The sequence below is a fragment of the Scyliorhinus canicula genome, chromosome 20, assembly GCF_902713615.1.
Source record: "Scyliorhinus canicula chromosome 20, sScyCan1.1, whole genome shotgun sequence".
In the NCBI taxonomy this organism is placed as follows: Eukaryota; Metazoa; Chordata; class Chondrichthyes; order Carcharhiniformes; family Scyliorhinidae; genus Scyliorhinus; species Scyliorhinus canicula.
The window spans coordinates 76,093,055-76,111,990 of record NC_052165.1 but is presented as its reverse complement, the minus strand read 5'-3'; the positions used below and the strand labels follow the sequence as shown (position 1 = coordinate 76,111,990).

Here is an 18,936-nt window from a genome sequence, read left to right as displayed (position 1 = left end):
CCCACCCATGCTGCCAGTTCCCCTACCTTATTTCGTATACTCCTGGCATTGAAGTAGATACACTTCAAACCACCTACCTGAACACTGGCACCCTCCTGCGAAGTCAAATCTGTGCTCCTGACCTCTATACTCTCAATCTCCCGTACCCCAAAACTACAATCCAGGTTCCCATGCCCCTGCTGAATTAGTTTAAACCCCCCCAAAGAGCACTAACAAATCTCCCCCCCAGGATATTGGTGCCCCTCAGGTTCAGATGTAGACCGTCCTGTCTATAGAGGTCCCACCTTCCCCAGAAAGAGCCCCAGTTATCCAGAAATCTGAATCCCTCCCGCCTGCACCATCCCTGTAGCCACGTGTTTAATTGCTCTCTCTCCCTATTCCTCATCTCACTATCACGTGGCACGGGCAACAACCCAGAGATAACAACTCTGTTTGTTCTCGCTCTGAGCTTCCATCCTAGCTCCCTAAAGGCCTGCCTGACATCCTTGTCCCCTTTCCTACCTATGTCGTTAGTGCCAATGTGGACTACGACTTGGGGCTGCTCCCCCTCCCCCTTAAGGACCCGGAAAACACGATCCGAGACATCACTTACCCTTGCACCTGGGAGGCAACATACCAAACGTGAGTCTCTCTCGCTCCCACAGAATCTCCTATCTGTGCCCCTGACTATTGAGTCCCCAATTACTAATGTTCTACTCCTTTCCCCCCTTCCCTTCTGAGCAACAGGGACAGACTCCGTGCCAGAGGCCCGTACCCCATGGCTTACCCCTGGTAAGTCGTCCCCCCCACAAGTATCCAAAACGGTATACTTGTTACTCAGGGGAACGACCGCAGGGGGTCCCTGCACTGACTGCTTCTTCCCAGTCCCTCTTACAGTTACCCATCTATCTCCAGTCTTTGGTGTAACTACTTCCCTGAAGCTCCTATCTATGACCTCCTCTGCCTCCCGAATGATCCGAAGTTCATCCAGCTCAAGCTCCAGGTCCCTAACACGGTTTTTGAGGAGCTGGAGTTGGGTGCACTTCCCACAGATGAAATCAGCAGGGACACTGACGGCGTCCCTCACCTCAAACATTCTGCAGGAGGAGCATTGTACTGCCTTCCCTGACATCACCTCTAGATTTAAAAAAAAAAACAAGAAAAAGAAAAAGAAAGGAAGAGCTTACCTGATATTACCTCAAACCCTGCTCCCGCTGAAAGTTAAGCAAATTTAAAGGCACTCACTCACCTTCACGACAGGCCCCTGCTCCCGCTTCCCAACCACCGTGGGGTGGGGGGGTTGGTTAGAGGAGGAGGTAGGGTGGGAAACACTCACGAAGTGTTTCGGGTTTAACTGTCACTTGCCAACAGCCCTTCCCCCAAACCACCTTCAACTTAGGCTGACCGCACTGCACGTATGCAAATTCCCCCAGAACAGCTGATCAGTAGCTTTGCTCTTCTGCCCTCTGCTGGATGCTTGCTTTCACTCAAAAACCACCTTCAACTTAGGCTGACCGCACTGCACGTATGCAAATTCCCCCAGAACAGCTGATCAGTAGCTTTGCTCTTCTGCCCTCTGCTGGATGCTTGCTTTCACTCAAAAACCACCTTCAACTTAGGCTGACCGCACTGCACGTATGCAAATTCCCCCAGAACAGCTGATCAGTAGCTTTTGGTGGGGAGGGATGGGTGCTCTGGCTGGTTGCCCAGAGACCCCCCCCCCAGTGTCAGCAGCACCACCACAACAACAAACCCCCCTCCCTCCACTGACCAATTGTCCATTATTTTTTTCCAGCAGTTTGACACGTCTGCACTTTCAATTCAATTAATTCCATTGGCGCAGTAGAATAGCAGCAAAAGCTGGGTTTGGAGGCTGAAGGAAAGTTGAGTTCCCATTGATCTGTGTAGCTTCTGTAGGAAATGCTTCTCAACCGTTTCCCACAAGACACCAATGTTCCGACCTGACTACACCATTGGCTGTGGTTGTAGTTCTGACCTGGTTTTAAAAATATTGTGTACCGAAAGCATTTTGGTCCCAAATATACTGCCCCAAACTTAATCTGAGCTAGGTTATCAATGGATGATTGCAACTGGACCATTGCACATGGCCTACACTTGCGGAGGGAGAGACAGAAGGTTAGTGGTGGCATTCAGTTTAAAGACAGACCATGCTGTATTCCCCTCTCCATCTCCCTCCCACAATCCCTCAACACGCACTCTCTCTCTCTCTCTCTCTCTCCCTGGCTCTCTTTCCCCCTCCCCCTCTCTCTCACCCCCAACCCTCATCTGGCCCCACCCCCCATCTCACACCCACCCACCCCTCCTCATCAAGGGTATCACCAACAGACCACCGATTTGGAGGAACAATAAGAGAATCAGGGGCCCCCGTGTGCAAGTTGGTTGAGAGCATGGAGAAGGCAGAATATTCCTCTGGGGAAATGAATGAGGTTCAATGCAGTGACTCGAGGACTCCTTAGGCTAAGATTTAAAAAAAAAAAAATAGGGTTGCATTTGGAAATTAATGCTATTTTTGAGAAATGTTGAATGTGTGGCTGATTGTGCAACCTCAGTGGGATTTGATTAAACTTTGCACAGCAGATATGAATCGGAAGGAAACAATTTGATGGGGGGCAAGTTCCTCATGTACTTCAAATATTTACATGCTACTAGAAGGACATTTGTGTAAAGTGTATACTCCCTGTCTACAAATCTTATTTTTGTACCGTCAATTACTAAGTCAACGGTTCACATTCAATGTTGCTGTCAATTGTTATGATGTTGCAGATTATGGCCACTAGGTGGGCCCCATGTAGTAGGTTTCTGAAGTTCTTCTGCCTCCATCTTGCATCCATAAAAGCACAGTTCTCTTCACGTTTAAAATAGCTTACAATTTTCAGGGTTAAATTCCATTTGCCACTGTTCTGCCCATCTGATCATCCCATCTGCATCGCCCCGTAATATAAGGCTTTCCTCCTCACTATTTAGCATGCCACCAATTTTTGTGTCAGCTGCGAACCTACCGGTCAAATACCTCCCACATTCCCGACCGGGTCATTGATGTACACGACAAACAGCAAATGAGTCAGCACCGATCCCTGCAGTACACCATTCGAACCAGGCTTCCAGGCACAAAAAACAACCTTCGACCAACATGCAACGTGGGCAGCACGGTCGCATTTTGGATAGCACAACTGCTTCACAGCTCCAGGGTCCCAGGTTCGATCCGGCTTGGGTCACTGTCTGTGCGGAGTCTGCACATCCTCCCCGTGTGTGCGTGGGTTTCCTCCGGGTGCTCCGGTTTCCTCCCACAGTCCAAAGATGTGCAGGTTAGGTGGATTGGACATGATAAATTGCCCTTAGTGTCCAAAATTGCCCTTAGTGTTGTGTGGGGTTGCTGGGTTATGGGGATAGGGTGGAGGTGTTGACCTTGGGGAGGGTGCTCTTTCCAAGAGCCGGTGCAGACTCAATGGGCCGAATGGCCTCCTGCACTGTAAATTCTATGAAAAACACCCTTTGCCTCCTGCCATTAAGCCAATTTTAGATCCAACTTGTCAAATTGTCCTTGATCCCATGGGCTCTTATTTGTTTTTATTTTAGAGTCCCAATTATTTTTTTCCAATTAAGGGGCAATTTAGCATGGCCAATCTGCCTATCCTGCACATCTTTGGGTTGTGGGGGTGAAACCCACGCAGACACGGGGAGAATGTGCAAACTCCACACGGACAGTGATCCAGGGCTGGGATTCGAACCCAGGTCCTCAGCGCCATAGGCAGCAATGCTAGCCACTGTGCCACTGTGCTGCCCTCTGGGCTCTTATTCTTAATTAGTCTCCCTAATCTGTTCAGTTATATCACAGTCTTCCTCTGATTTCTACACGTCCATCGCCCATTTTCATACTGAACGCAGATGCAAAATATTAGTTTAATACCTGATGTCTTCCGGCTCCACACAGAGGTTCACTGCGGTATCTAATGGGCTCTACTCTTTCCCTGGTTACCCTCTTGCTCTTAATATGCTTAGAAAACACTTTGGGATTCTCCTTTATTTTGCCTGCGGGTGTTTTTTCTTGCCCCGTCTTCGCTCTCCTAATTTATTTTTCAAGCATCTCCCTCCACTTTCTATACTCCTCGAGGGCATCTACGGCTTTGAGACTCCTGTATCTGCCATAAGCTTCCCTTTTTTTTCCTTATCCAATCTTGTAGATCCCTTGACATCCAGGGATCTCTGGAATTTTTGGTCCAACTCTTTACTTTTACGGGAAAATGTTAGCTTTGCACTCTCCTTTTTGAATGACTCCCACTGCTCTGGTGTGGATTGACCGATAAGTAGCTGCTCCCAGTCCACTTTGGCCAGATCCTGTCTTATTGTATTAAAATTGGCCATCCCCTCTTCATCCTTCTCAATCCTCATCTGTTCAATTATATCAGCCCTGCTTTCCATACCTACATCGTCCTTATCCATACCTACATCGTCCTTATCCATAGTGAACACATACCGGTATTGTATTTTACAACTGACCGTTGGAAGAGCCAAAAGCAATTCATTACTTTTAAAATAATCAGACTTGTACCAAGATTTACACATTTTCCCAGGCCATGATGCCATGCGGAAGATGTGGTACATTGTTTGCACATCTTTCAATAAGGGTCTTTGTTCAGTTCATTATGCTTGGACATGGACATGTGCCCCGTTTCTAAGGAACGATGTGCAGGCCTTGGAATTGATCCAGAGGAGGTTCACAAGAATGATCCCTGGAATGAAAAGCTTGTCGTGTGAGGAATGGTTGAGGACTCTGGGTCTGTACTCGTCGGAGTTTAGAAGGATGAGGGGGGATCATATTGAAACTTACAGGACACTGCGAGGCCTGGATAGAGTGGATGTGGAGAGGATGTTTCCACTTGTAGGAAGAACTGGAAGCAGAGGACGCCATCTCAGGCTAAAGGGACGACCCTTTAAAACAGAGATGGGGAGGTATTTCTTTAGCCAGAGTAATTCTGTGGAACTCTTGCCGCAGAAGGCTGTGGAGGCCAAATCACCAAGTGTCTTTAAGACAGAGATGGATAGGTTCTTGATTAATAAGAGGATCAGGGGTTATGGGGAGAAGGCAGGAGAATGGATGACAAAAACGTCAGCCATGATTGAATGGCGGAGCAGACTCGACAGGCCAACTGGACTAATTATGCTTATGGTCTTATGGAGTCTCATTACTTGTTTTCTTTACAATGAGCCTTGGGTTGTAGAAGAGGATCTTGTTGGGCATTGGCTTGAGTTCTGTTGTTCCTTGTGGCCCCCGAAGTCATGCCTACTTCACTCCGTTCTGGTTCTTATTCCTCTTGTATCTTAAAGCTGTTGGGCTCCTTCTGCGCTGCATCGTTCTACGGCAACTATATCAAATGGTGACATCGATTTTATTTTCTTCCGCACAGATTTATTCTCATGACAGAGTTCATGCCTTCCATTTATCGAGGTCGTATTTTACCCCTGGGACAGGTGAGAAAGAGTATGCGCTCTGAAAAACTAACTGGTCAGATTTCAACCGTTGGCAGACTGATGCCTTGTGCCGGAGCGATGATCCAGTGTTAATCGTCTCAACATCGAATGATAGCCTTGATGGGCGCTCATGCTCTCTTCTCTCAGGAGATTCAAGGGAAAGCCAGTTTAAGAAAGAACAGTGTAATTTGTACTGTGGGGATTTAGCATAAATGTGTAACGGACAGCGAATCACACAGCGCCCGTTTTGCACGATTGTCAAAAGTTCAAATCACCCCTAATGCCCAGTTCTGTTCAAGATCACCTCTTGAGAGGATCAGTGACCTCTACATACAATTTATTGTGTGTGTGTGTGTAGAGATAGCAGGGCACCATTTTGATACGGACATTTTAATTGGATTGGGTGATGGTGTCTGAAGTAGCCAGCGTGGGACCTGATGGATTGTCATGCTGCCTCAGATTGTTAACCCTGTAGTCAGTGAGTTGCCAGTATGAGGTAGGTACCCCAGTAGGCAGCCCGCTGATCTGGATGTGGGAAATCAGACCTGGGCAGCAGCTTAAAGGGCAGGTGCATTTTGCATTCGGATCCAAAGGTCCACAAGACAACCAGAAAGAAATAAAAGACTTCTTTGAAAGCTCCATCTTCCTTTCTCTGATGATGGTTGAGGGTCCCTTTAATTATGCTTGGAAATGGCCACCTCCTCAGTCAGTAGCGCCCAGTGTCTGTCGGGCAGGAGTGGGGACTGGCAGATGTCAGGTGGCAGAGACAAAATTAACACCGGGATCTTAATCGTGCCACTTGACTCCCATGTGCCAATATCCAAGAGGCTTCCTCACATTTCTCATTGGGGCTCCGGTTGCAAGAATTCAGGCTCTCCCAAAAAAGTAAGCAGCACAGCCGTCAACATTGTGTTAAGTCGGTGTAACCATCCACCACTTAACCTTGCGTTTGCTCCTTTCTTAAGTACAAACAAGGCGCTAGCGAGATGCAAATCATCCCCATCGAACCATAGTACATTATAGTGTAGAAGAAGGCCCTGTGGACTCATCATCTGTGCCGGACCAATCCAAAGCTAGTGCGCTACCCTGGGAATCGACATAGGAGGATATTGCTGGCACTAGAAGGTGGTTGGAGCAAGTTGTTTGTTTAGGATTTGTGGTCTACTTTTGTCTTGCTTTATTGTAACAGAAGTAACAGTTGTTCCGTTTATTGTGACAGAAGTAACTTGCCATCTGCACCATTTCCGTGGAGTTATGAACCCACTTGTCTTCAACACACTTGTCTCAAAAGATGGCCTTTTCTCTGTTTCCGCTCCATTCCGGATCTGTCCTACTTTCCTTGTCTTTCTAATGTCCTTCCGCGCCTGGCTGCTGAACGTAATCCTTCTAAATCTTCAGCATTTTTTTACCATGAACAACTATCTGTCGATCTAACACATTGTGGTGTTATTTTGAAATGTTGGATTACTTATACAAGTTACATTTTACACTGTGTAATGTTGCACTACCTGTACACTTCACCTCTAGCCTTCTCTCTGTTTTATTCCATCAGAGACTGGAACTTCCTTTCGGTCCTGTTTTCCAAGTCGGACGAAGGAGATGTCATCAAAATGTTAACCCTCTTTTCTCTCTCTCTCTCTCCAGAATCTTCCAGACCTAATTTGTTACCTCACTTTCCAATGGAGGGAGGAAAACAGACCATTCATGATGATTTTATTTTCTATTTTCTTATTTATTTTTTTTCTTCTCTCTATCTCTTGTAGATCTTCTGGCTCCTGGGATCCATAATAGAAATCCTGCTGGCGTATCTAATTATCCCCACGCTGGGCTGGCGTTGGCTTGTGCGCATCTCCACCATTCCCAGTATCATCCTGTTGGTGCTATTTAAGGTGAGGCAAAGCAATCCGGAGCAACACAGGACGCTCCGGCCTCCCCAGCCGAGGGATTCTCAGCAGAGGGAGGCGGCGGGCTGTTCGCTGGCGGTAGGGATCTCTGCACCCGCCGCCGTTAACAGGAATTCCCGTTGAAGCCACCCCATGCCGCTGGGAAACCTGCGGGTGGGGTGTGTTGCCGGCGGGACCAGGGAATTCCGCTGCCAGCGAATGGGCCGGAGATTTCCGGCCCAGATCTTTGATCCAATACGTGTTAAATTGAACTGAAAGCAGTATAACTGCTGAAAGTTTTATAGAAAGAACACATCCTGTACAGGAGTAAAGATTGTTTATGAAGGGTAGGCTGTCATCCTCTTTCCTATCCCACCTCAATTCTATCCTTTTTTTCTTCCCTCTCTAATGAGTCCCACCCTCTGAACCCCGCTTGTATACTGAAGATCCCTTTTTCCCATTTGCGTTCCATTTGATATTGACTCTTTATTTTCCAATCTCTTCTGTTCAAAGTAAAACGGTGTCAGTCTTGGCTCAGTCATAGCCTCTGGGATAGAAGGTTATCATTCCAAGTCCCAATACAGGGACTAAAACACTTTCCCAGTGCAGTACTGAGGGAGTGCTACATTGTCAGAAGTGATGGCTTGTAGATAATGGGCCGAATCTTTCGCTGGTTGGGTGCTCGCACTCGACGGGCCCAGAAGTGGGCGCAAAACCTGTTCCCGGCCGCAGTGGGCCGCGGAGCGTCATTTCATGCTGACTGGCGGGCATCCAGCGGGGAAGGCGCTCTGTGAAAGTCGGAGTGCTGCCGGGGAGGGCGGGAAGAGGGTGGACATTGAGGAAAGAAAGTGTGCGGGCTGGTGCTTCCGACGTGCTCCCTCGGGGGCAGCCGCATCGGAGCTGTCTCGGAGCTGCAGACCTGTTTAAAAAAAAATCTATATATATCCGTGTTAAAACTACGCCACAAGTGTCTGGGCAGCAAAATTGTACATAAACCTCAGTCCTCCGACACATTTGTTAATTTTATTTGCGCTTTGACAGCTCTGGATCGAGCTAAAACGTAAAGGCCACCTTGCCAATCAACCCGCCAACCATGAAGGCAGTCGGGGCAACGTAAAATCCTGGACAATTGATGTTTAACTAACTAAAATTGGCTCCTTAATTGTCGTAGAATGAGCTTCCGACTTGTGCCTGCCGACCAGGATAACATGTGAGGGTGTCTTGTGCGGTTTTATGTGCTATCGGGTTGGGCACCCGCCTCAACTTTATACCTAAAATTCTATTTAATATTTTCAATCACGGCCCTGTCTGGCTGCTCAGTTTTTTTTTCAATTCACTCATCGAAGTTAGGCATTGCTGACTTAGCCAACATTAATTGCCTATCACTAATTGTACTCCAGAAGGTGGTGGCGGCTACCACCTTGAACCAGTGCGTTCCATCAGGTGCATCAGATGTAGGTGCATCCACAGTCCCATTAGAGAGGGAGCTCCAAGCATTGACCGAGTGACAGTGAAAGAACAGCGACATAGGGTCAGGATGGTGTAGGTCTTGGAGGAGAACCTGCAGGTGGCGGGATTCCCAAGGGTCTGCTGCCTTTGTCCTTCTAGGTGGTCGAGGTCACGGATTTGGAAGGTGCTGTTGACGGGGCCTTAGCGAGTTGCTACAGTCCATCCTGCAGATGACACCCCTTGCTGACACTGTGTGTCGGAGGGGGCGGAGGGAGTGAGTATTTAAGAAGGTGGATGAAGTATCAATCCGTTAGTGAGCAGGATATTACTGAACAAGTTCTGCTTGATAACACGTATGACAGCATCCGATTCTAGCATCTGACGATCAGGTGGCAAGACAACAGGAGAACGTTACTGGAACACACGAGGTGTGCAGCAGAACGTGGCTAGCAGGCGTAGAGCCCAGGCGTATGTCGAGTATCTCCTTAATCAATAGTAATCAATACTAGTTAATCATGGTTATTTGTATTTAGCCATAGTATCCAACTGTACTTATTCTTCACATCGTAGAAACCTTTGAAGTGCTTAGTTAGTTAATAAATAGTTTTGTTCTTAAACAAAGCCGTATGTTCTCTAATTGTTTCAACCACAAAGTCATCGCCATCCGTGAACATAGAGAACATTACACAGTTGAGTTGAATCACTTGCATTAGCTGTAACAGAAGGTTGGAGTCCTGAACTGGTGTGGAGATGGTCTGTGTTGAAATTTGATCAATATGTATGCAAGTAATATAGTTCCATTTTCGTGAAGCTTATGGGGATGCACAACAAGGTATAGCCAGGAGTATAGCTCTGGTCAGCTGACTGTCTATCACACAATGCCAAACCCAACACGCGCCACAGCAACAGTGAGTGCTGACTAGGTTGTTGACTGTAGAGTGTGTTATAACTGTGCCCAAATTCTGTCCTCAGCTAAGGTCTGGACCTTTGACAACAAGGATAACAACCAGAAATGTGACCACCAGACCAAAGTCCAGTAAAGTGCCCCTCATTGCCTTTGCTAACAGCTGACACAAGGGCCAGTGACCCAATGTGCGACCTCTGAGATCAGTGCTTGTAGCAACAAGGGGCTGGTTTAGCACAGTGGGCTAAACAGCTGGCTTGTAATGCAGAGCAATGCCAGCAGTGCAGGTTCAATTCCCGTACAGGCATCCCCGAACAGGCGCCGGAATGTGGCGACTTGGGGTTTTTCACAGTAACTTCATTGAAGCCTATTTGTGACAATAAGCGATTATGATTATTATTATTATTAACAGCGCGATTGTAAGAATAATCATTCTTTGATAATTCAAATCGCAGCTTGTCGCGTTTTGCTTCGGTCTCGGTTTAGACTTTGAAACATTCGCTTGAAGAATTCACTAGCACTCGGATGTGTCAGGAAAACTGAAAGACTTGAAAAAATCCTGCAAATAATTCACAACAGGGTTCAGGTTCCAAGACGAGTATTTTGATTGAATTGTTTGAAATTCTGCAGAAATCTCCAGTCGTTGCTGAAAAAGCAGGAATTTGCCAAAGAAATTAAAATGATACCCCAGTTCAAGGAACAAAGAAGAAGTGTTTGCAACCTGGGTGTGGAATTTCTTCCATGTTTCTGTTGGAAATGTTATAAGATAATCAGTTGTAACAGTAGAAGGGAGAGACATAAAGTGTGCTTTATATTTTAGGTGTGTTCAATTGCTTATTAACAAAAGCAGCTGTGAGCAAAACCACCCAGCACCGTACCAAACATTCAAGAATGTTCTAGAGCTCGGAGCTGCCCAACAGATGGCAAATGTGGTTACCTGCCTTTAAGTAGGGATAAGCCAGCAGTGTTCTAGTATTGCAATGGAGAATGGTTGACGCTAGTTGGCCGATCTGTATTAATTTGTGTTATATAGAGACCTGTCCTGATCTGTGGTTTCAATGCGGGCTATATCCATAACTGTTTCATGATCTGCCTGACTGACTCTGTTTTTTTTTTTGGCCAAGTATACCATTGCCTCCACAACCAGTGAGCAACGATCTCAAATCTTTAACTTCTGAAGGAACGGTTCTTGGCGAGCGTTCTAACTTGCTCTCTAGAAGAGGTTGAACGTAAGAACCAGGAGCAGGGTTAGACAATTCAATCCCTCGAACCTGCTCCGCCATTCAATATGATTGAACATCTCGGCCTCAATTCCACATTCCTGCCCGATCTCCGTAACCCTTCAACTCATTGCGAATTAAAAATCTGTCCACCTTCCCCTTAAATTTACTCAATATCCCGACATCTGTCGCACTCTGGGGTAGTGAATTCCACAGATTCGTGAACCTTTAAGAGAAGTAATTTCTCCTCATCTCTGTTTTAAATCTGCCACTCTTTATCCTGAAACTATGACTGTATATTTGTCAAGTGGTTTGTTCCCCTTTCCAAGTTGCTAACAATGTTGATCACCTCTTTGGTTGGTCAGGGGACACGTTTGACCCGCCCGAAATCCATCCCATCATCCACCTGTTCATCATGATAGTCACTCCCCTCTGTCTAATCATCATCGTGCCAGCCCATAGACATGTCAATTCATTCACCACCACTATTCATTCACCAGATGGATCTTTACAGCAATTGATAATTTCCTGATCGCCATCAGCGACTAGCTTTATATTCCAGATTTATGGATTGAGTTTAAATTCCACCAGCTGCTCTTTTTTTCAGTGTATTCCAGAATCCGCCCGCTACTATGTCTCTGAGGGAAATCCTCAGCTCGCGGCTAAGACCCTGAACTACATTGCAAAGTTGAATCGTTCCTGCCTCCCTCCGGGCTCTTTGGCAGAAATTGAAACGGTAAGACAAAAAAATCACCCTCCTGCTCATGCAAGTGAATTCCTAGTTGTTGGAGAAGATTACATTGATATATCACCAGAGCTGTATGTTAAATAAGACTTTCGGTGGGAGGATGGGTGTGGGGGGAGTGTTTTTTACGATGCATAAAGATTAGGTAAACCATTGGAAATAAGTAATTGTACAATAGGCTCACAGTAAGGCGGCACAGTTGTTAGCACTGCTGCCTCACAGCTCCAGGGACCCGGGTTTGAGTTCGATCTTCGGTGGCTATCTGTGTGGAGTTTGCACATTCTCCCCGTGCCTGTGTGGGTTTCCTCTGGGTGCTCCGGTTTATTCCCACAGTCCAAAGATGTGCAGGTTAGGTGGATTGGCCAGGCTAAATTGCCCCTTAGTGTCCAAAAGGTTAGGTGGGGTTACGGGGATAGGGTGGGGCTCGGGCCTAGGTATGGGAGCTCTTACAGAGGGTCTGTGCAGACTCGATGGGCCGAATGGCCTCCTTCTGCCCTGTAGGGATTCGATGATTTGATTCGATGATGAGCCAAGATGGGAGCGCTTGTGAGGTGACCAAAACTTCGGTTGAAAAGGTGAGGTTTCTGGTGGTTTTTATAAAGCGGTGAAGAAAGGGGCTGGTTTAGCACAGTGGGCTAAACAGCTGGCTTGTAATGCAAAACAAGGCCAGCAACGCTCCCTGAACAGGCGCCGGAATGTGACGACTAGGGGCTTTTCACAGTGACTTCATCGAAGCCTAAATGTGACAATAAGTGATTATTATTATATTATTATTATTAAGTCATAGCACAATAGAACATTACAATGCAGTGCAGGCCCCCGATGTTGCGCCGACCTGTGAAACCAATTTAAAGTCCATCTACACTATTCCATTATCATCCATATGTCTATCCACTACTGTTGCAGGCAGGGCATTCCATGCCCTTACTACTCTCTGAGTAAAGAACCTACCTCTGACATCTGTCCTATATCTACCTACCCTCAATTTAAAGCTATGTCCCCTCATGCTAGCCATCACCATCCAAGGAAAAAGGCTCTCCATGTCCACCCTATCTAATCCTCTGATCATGTATGCCTCTGTTAGGTCACCTCTTAGCCTTCTACTCTCGAACAAAAGCAGCCTCAATCCCTCAGCCTTTCCTCATAAGATCTTCCCTCCATACCAGGCAACATTCTGGTAAATCTCCTTTTCAATGCTTCCACATCCTTCCTATGATGCGGCGACCAGACTGCACGCAATACTCCAAATGCAGCCGCACCAGAATTTTGTACAGCTGCAACATGACCTCATGGCTCCGAAACTCAATCCCTCTACCAATAAAAGCTAACACACCATACGCCTTCTTAACAACCCTCTCAACCTGGGTGGCAACTACCAAGAATCTTACCATTAGCCCAGTACTCTGTATTCCTGTTAGTCCTTCCAAAATGAATCACCTCACACCTTTCTGCATTAAACTCCATTTGCCACTTCTCAGCCCAGCTCTGCAGCTTATCTATGTCCCTCTGTAACCTGCAACATCCTTCCGCACTGTCCACAACTCCACCAACTTTAGTGTCATCTGCAGATTTAATCACCCATCCTTCTACGCCCTCCTCCAGGTTATTTATAAAAATAACAAACAGATCCTTGTGGTACACCACTAGTAACACCAGGCTGAACATTTCCCATCAACCACCACCCTCTGTCTTCTTCCAGCTATCCAATTTCTGATCCAAACCGCTAAATCACCCTCAATCCCATGCCTCCGTATTTTCTGCAATAGTCTACCGTGGGGAACCTTATCAAACGCTTTACTGAAATCTATATACACCACATCAACTGCTTTACCCTCATCCACCTGTTTGATCACCTTCTCAAAGAACTCAATAAGATTTGTGAGGCATGACCTACCCTTCACAAAACCGTGTTAACTATCCCTAATCAAATTATTTCTTTCTAGATGATTATAAATCCTATCACTTATAATCCTTTCCAAGACTTTTCCCACAAGGCTCACTGGTCTATAGTTACCGGGGTTGGCTCTACTCCCCTTCTTGAACAAGGGGACAACATTTGCTATCCTCCAGTCTTTTGGCACTATCCCTGTAGACAATGATGACATAAAGATCAAAGCCAAAGGCTCTTAAATCTCCACCCTAGCTTCCCAGAGAATCTGAGGATAAATCCCATCCAGCCCAGGGGACTAATCTATTTTCACACTTTCCAGAATTGCTAACCCCTCCTCCTTATGACCCTCAATCCCGTCTAGTCCACTAGCCTGTACTAAGTTGTCCCCAGTACATCACGCAATAGATCATGCCATTGATTGGGCCTCTTGGAGCTGGAAATATATCCCTTCAGTGTGTCGGCTGCACAAACCGCCCAGTTATTGAGAATACAATGGGCTAGGTATCATATCCCAGTGCTGGAGAAAGCTGCACCAATTGGGTATGGACATAGGTCCTCATTGTGATAGGATAATCTCCGCTGAACTTTACTGAGAGAAACAATGGCTTTGACACATTTCTGAATTGGATTTCTTTTTTGTTTGTAGCCAAAAAAGGGACGGCTTTTCGACTTGATAGACACAGAGTTCAGACGCACAACACTACAGTCCTGGTTCATCTGGTAAATGCCGCCTACTTTCAGATGTTCAAACAAACCTGTAAATACTCCTGAGTGCAGCTCGTCTTCTGCTCCTCATCCATTCATGTGTCAAAGACTCCAGGAGCACTGAAGAGCATGTTGTACCCCTCCCCCATCCCACCCTACCCCTGCCTGGCCATTCTTCAGTTGGGAATCTAAATGGCCAGTTTTAGGACATTGAACTGTGAAAGGCATCATGGCTTAGCCCACTCCTGTCACCCTCTTGCCTTGCAGCTCGATTTTGGCAGCTGGGTCTGGTAGGCAGTAAGCAGGAGTAGCGAGTTGTTGCACGTCACATTTGAGGCGGGTGTAACCATGGGAGGAATTTAGTCCAGGAGATGAGGGTCGCACTGAGATCAGCAGGATTCCCGAGCGAGTGGGAAAGGGCTGGCCCAGCCTGATCGATTGGCAGCTGGCCACTTAATGAATGTGATGTGCGAGGGCTTCCCAATTATGTGGCAGGGATGGGCTGTTTGGCTGATCCCATTGATAAAAGTGCCTCCCCTCAGTGCTGCTCTGCTCACATGTCTAACATTATGATCTCCATTAAAAAGGGAAGTTATGTGTTATACTGTTTGTAGACAAAACAGTCCTACTCTTGTTCCAGGGCACTGTAAGATTCTGGAATGTAAACACATGTTGCTCTTGGATTATTTTTGGGAAATCATATATTTCTCATAACCCAGGCTCAAAATTCCGAAGTTGTCATGCTTTACTGAATTTAAGTTGACATCTAGTGACTCGCTGTTGCTCTAGATCTGAGTTCCATTCTGTGACCCTCAGACTTCCCCAACCCCTTCCCCTCTGACCTGTGATCCTCAGACTGTGCCATCAGCCCATGCTCCTGTGACCCTTAGACTGTCCCATCAGCCCCTGCTCCTCTGACCTGTGACCCTCGAACTGCAACTTTACGAAGTCCTTCCATCTTCCTGTGAGGGTGTGCACGATCAATTGCACAAAAACTCAGATTGGGTACAACTGTGGCTTTATTGCAGTCAGATGAGTGGCCTCCTACTGGAGCTGGCAAAATGGCAGATCAATGGAGGACACACATATTTATACAGCTCTTAGTGGGTGGAGCCAGCCGGCAGGGGCTACCGGTGAACCTGTAGTACAGGTCCCACCTTACATCCCCCAATGCAGGTGTACACAGTGGTTCACCACATTCACCCCCTGTTAAGAATGAGTCCGGCGGGGGTGGTGTGGAACTATATACAATGTTTTGAATTATGTACAGAGTCTTATAAAATGAGTGGGGAAGGAAAAAAAATGTCCATTTTGACGGTCCGGTGCCCGTCAGAGGTTCAGTCGATCCGGAGCTTTGACGGTTCGTTGGGAGCGACGTAACGGCGGCGGCAATGTCGGTGCTGGCGATGCTGGTGCCACCGACGTTGGTGCTGGCGATGCTGGTGCTGGCCAGTAGTCGGATGACCCCGGGAGCGTGCCAAAATCTTCTTTGCCCTCTTGCGTGGGCAGGGGAAGGAGGGATGGACCTGGTGCGGTTAATGTTGGGAGCGCTGGGGGAGGGGAGGGTGGCGCATGGGTGGGGAAGTGTGTTTGGCTGGAACCTGACTGTGCCAGGTCTCTGAGTGAGACAGTATCTTGGCGGCCGTCGGGGAACTCCACGTAGGCATACTGGGTATTGGCGTGGAGCAAGTGTACCCTGTCCACCAAGGGGTCCGCATTGTGGAGTCGGACATGCCTACGGAGCAGGACCGGTCCTGGAGCTGCAAGCCAAGTCGGGAGCGACACCTCGGATGTGGACTTCCTGGGGAAGGTAAAAACGCGTTGATGGGGTGTGTTATTTGTGGCGGTGTACATTAGTGACCGGATGGAGTGTAGTGCATCAGGGAGGACCTCCTGCCAGCGAGAGGCTGGGAGGTTCCTGGACCGTAGGGCCAGCTGGACGGCCCTCCAAACCGTCCCGTTCTCCCCCTCTACCTGCCCATTTCCCCGGGGGTTGTAGCTGGTCGTCCTACTGGAGGTGATACCCCTGCTGAGCAGGAACTGACGCAGCTCATCACTCATGAATGAGGATCTCCTGTCACTGTGGATGTAGGCGGGGAATCCGAACAGAGCGAAGATTGTGTTGAGGGCCTTGATGATGGTGGCAGACGTCATATCGGGGCATGGGATGGCGAAGGGGAATCTGGAGAATTCATCGACCACACTGAGGATATTTGTGTTGCGGTCAGTGGAGGGGTTGAACGCTGGGGTCAGTGGAGGGGTTGAACAGTTGAACGCTGAGGCGTTCAAAGGGGCGGGAAGCCTTCACCAGGCACGCACGGTCCGGCCGGTAGAAGTGCGGCTTGCACTCCGCACAGACCTGGCAGTCCCTGGTGGCTGTCCGTACTTCCTCGACGGAGTAGGGCAGGTTGCGAGCCTTGATGAGGTGGTACAGTCGTGTGACCCCCGGGTGACAAAGGCTGTCGTGCAGGGCCTACTTGTGCGCTGGCACATGTACCTCGGGAGAGGGCGTCTGGGGGCTCGTTGAGTTTGTCGGGGCGATACAAAATCTCGTAATTATAGGTGGAGAGCTCGATTCTCCACCGCAAGATTTTGTCATTTTTGATCTTGCCCTGCTGTGTGTTATTGAACATGAAGGCTACTGACCGTTGGTCAGTGAGGAGAGTGAATCTCCTGCTGGCCAGGTAATGCCTCCAATGCCGCACAGCTTCAACAATAGCTTGGGCGTCCTTTTTGACGGATGAGTGCCGAATTTCAGAGACATGAAGGGTGCAGGGAAAGAATGCCACGGGTCTGCCTGTCTGATGTAGAGTGGCGGCAAGGGCGACATCTTAAGCGTCGCTTTCTACTTGAAAGGGCAGTGTCTCGTCTACTGCGTGCATCCCGGCCTCATGTTGTGCCTCGGCCGCGAGGGGAAATTGAATGGACTGTATGAGTGGGCGGGCCTTGTCCGCATAGTTTGGGACCCACTGGGCGTAGTACGAAAAGAACCCCAGGCAGCGTTTGAGGGCTTTGGGGCAGTGGGGGAGGGGAAGCTCCATGAGGGGGCGCATGCGGTCGGGATCAGGCCCCAGTAGTCCGTTTTGGACTACATAGCTGAGGATGGCTAAGCGGGTTGTGCTGAACACACACTTCTCTTTATTATACGTAAGGTTGAGAAGAGTGACGGTGCGGAGGAATTTAGCGAGGTTGGCATCGTGGTCCTGCTGATCATGGCCGCAGATGATGACATTGTCTAAGTACGGAAACGTGGCCCGCAAACCATACCGGTCGACCATTCTGTCCATCTCCCTTTGGAAGACGAGACCCCGTTAGTGACGCCGAAGGGAGCCCTAAGAAAGTGGTAGAGCCGACCGTCCATCTCGAAGGCAGGCAGTGTATAGATGGTCTGATTTACGGATAGGGAGCTGGTGGTAGGCGGATTTCAGGTCAATTGTTGAGACGACCTGGTACTGTGCAATCTGATTGACCATATCAGATATGCGGGGGAGGGGGTACGCGTCGAGCTGCGAGTACCGATTGATGGTCTGGCTGTAGTCCACAACTATTCTCTGTTTCTCCCCCGTTTTTACTACTACCACTTGGGCACTCCAGGGGCTATTGCTGGCCTCGATGATACCCTCCCGAAGCAGCCGCTGGACCTCTGACCTGATGAAGGCCTTGTCCTGGGCGCTGTACCGTCTGCTCCTGGTGGCAATGGGTTTGCAATCCGAAGTTAGATTGGCAAAGAGGGAGGGGGTGTCAACTTTGAGGGTCGCGAGGCCGCAAACGGTGAGTGGAGGTAGGGGCCCGCCGAATTTGAGGGTGAGGCTCTGGAGATTGCGCTGGAAATCCAGGTCCAGCAATAGTGCAGCACAGAGGTTGGGGAGGACGTAGAGACGGAAACCGCTGAATTCTACACCTTGGACTGTGAGAGTGACCATACAGAATCCTCGGATCGGGACAGAGTGGGATCCGGAAGCCAGGGAGATCCGTTGATTGGCGGGGTGGACCGCGAGGAGGCAGTGCCTTACCGTATCCGGGTGTATGAAGCTTTTGGTGCTGCCGGAGTCCAGCAAGCAAGAGGTCAAGTGGCCGCTGATTTTCACCATTGTCGAAGCGGTGGCCATGTTGTGTGGACACGACAGGTCCAGCGTCATCGAGGCGAGCTGCGGGTGGTCGTCGGAGGTTTCGGATGGAGAGCGTCGGCGACCCAGATTGTGGGATGTAGTTCCAGCTTTCCAGCCCCGTGGGGAAGACAAAATGGCGGCGTCCGGAGGTCCTGTGGAGAACAAATGGTTCCCATGGGGAGCACATTGTGGGGGCGGGGCAAGATGGAGGCGCCCATGGGCTGCATGTGGACTGTGGGGGAGGAGATGACGGCGCCCACTGGCTGCACGTGGTCCGAGGAGGAGAAGATGACGGTGCCCACTGGCCGCACGTGGCCCTGGGAGGAGAAGATGACGGTGCCCACTGGCCGCACGTGGCCCTGGGAGGAGAAGATGACGGTGCCCACTGGCCGCACGTGGCCCGAGGAGGAGAAGATGACGGTGCCCACTGGCCGCATGTGGCCCTGGGAGGAGAAGATGGCGGCACCCATTGTGCGTTTGGAAGGGGGTGGGGCGAAAGCGGCAACTGCGCGGGCCTGGCACACTGCTGCGAAGTGGCCCTTTTTGCTGCAGGATTTGCAA

General features: G+C 48.8%; 1 protein-coding gene across 3 annotated transcripts in view; it reads left to right on the top strand.

Annotated features, from left to right (window-relative positions):
* Nucleotides 1-18,936, top strand: part of svopl (SVOP-like) — a 143,955-nt gene that overhangs the window by 85,811 nt on the left and 39,208 nt on the right. For all 3 annotated transcript variants that reach the window (XM_038780875.1, XM_038780876.1, XM_038780877.1), the window contains 4 exons: nucleotides 5,406-5,469; nucleotides 7,233-7,358; nucleotides 11,533-11,661; nucleotides 14,208-14,281. In XM_038780875.1, the coding sequence (XP_038636803.1) occupies nucleotides 5,406-5,469; nucleotides 7,233-7,358; nucleotides 11,533-11,661; nucleotides 14,208-14,281 (393 nt within the window). The remainder of the gene's footprint in view (nucleotides 1-5,405; nucleotides 5,470-7,232; nucleotides 7,359-11,532; nucleotides 11,662-14,207; nucleotides 14,282-18,936) is intronic.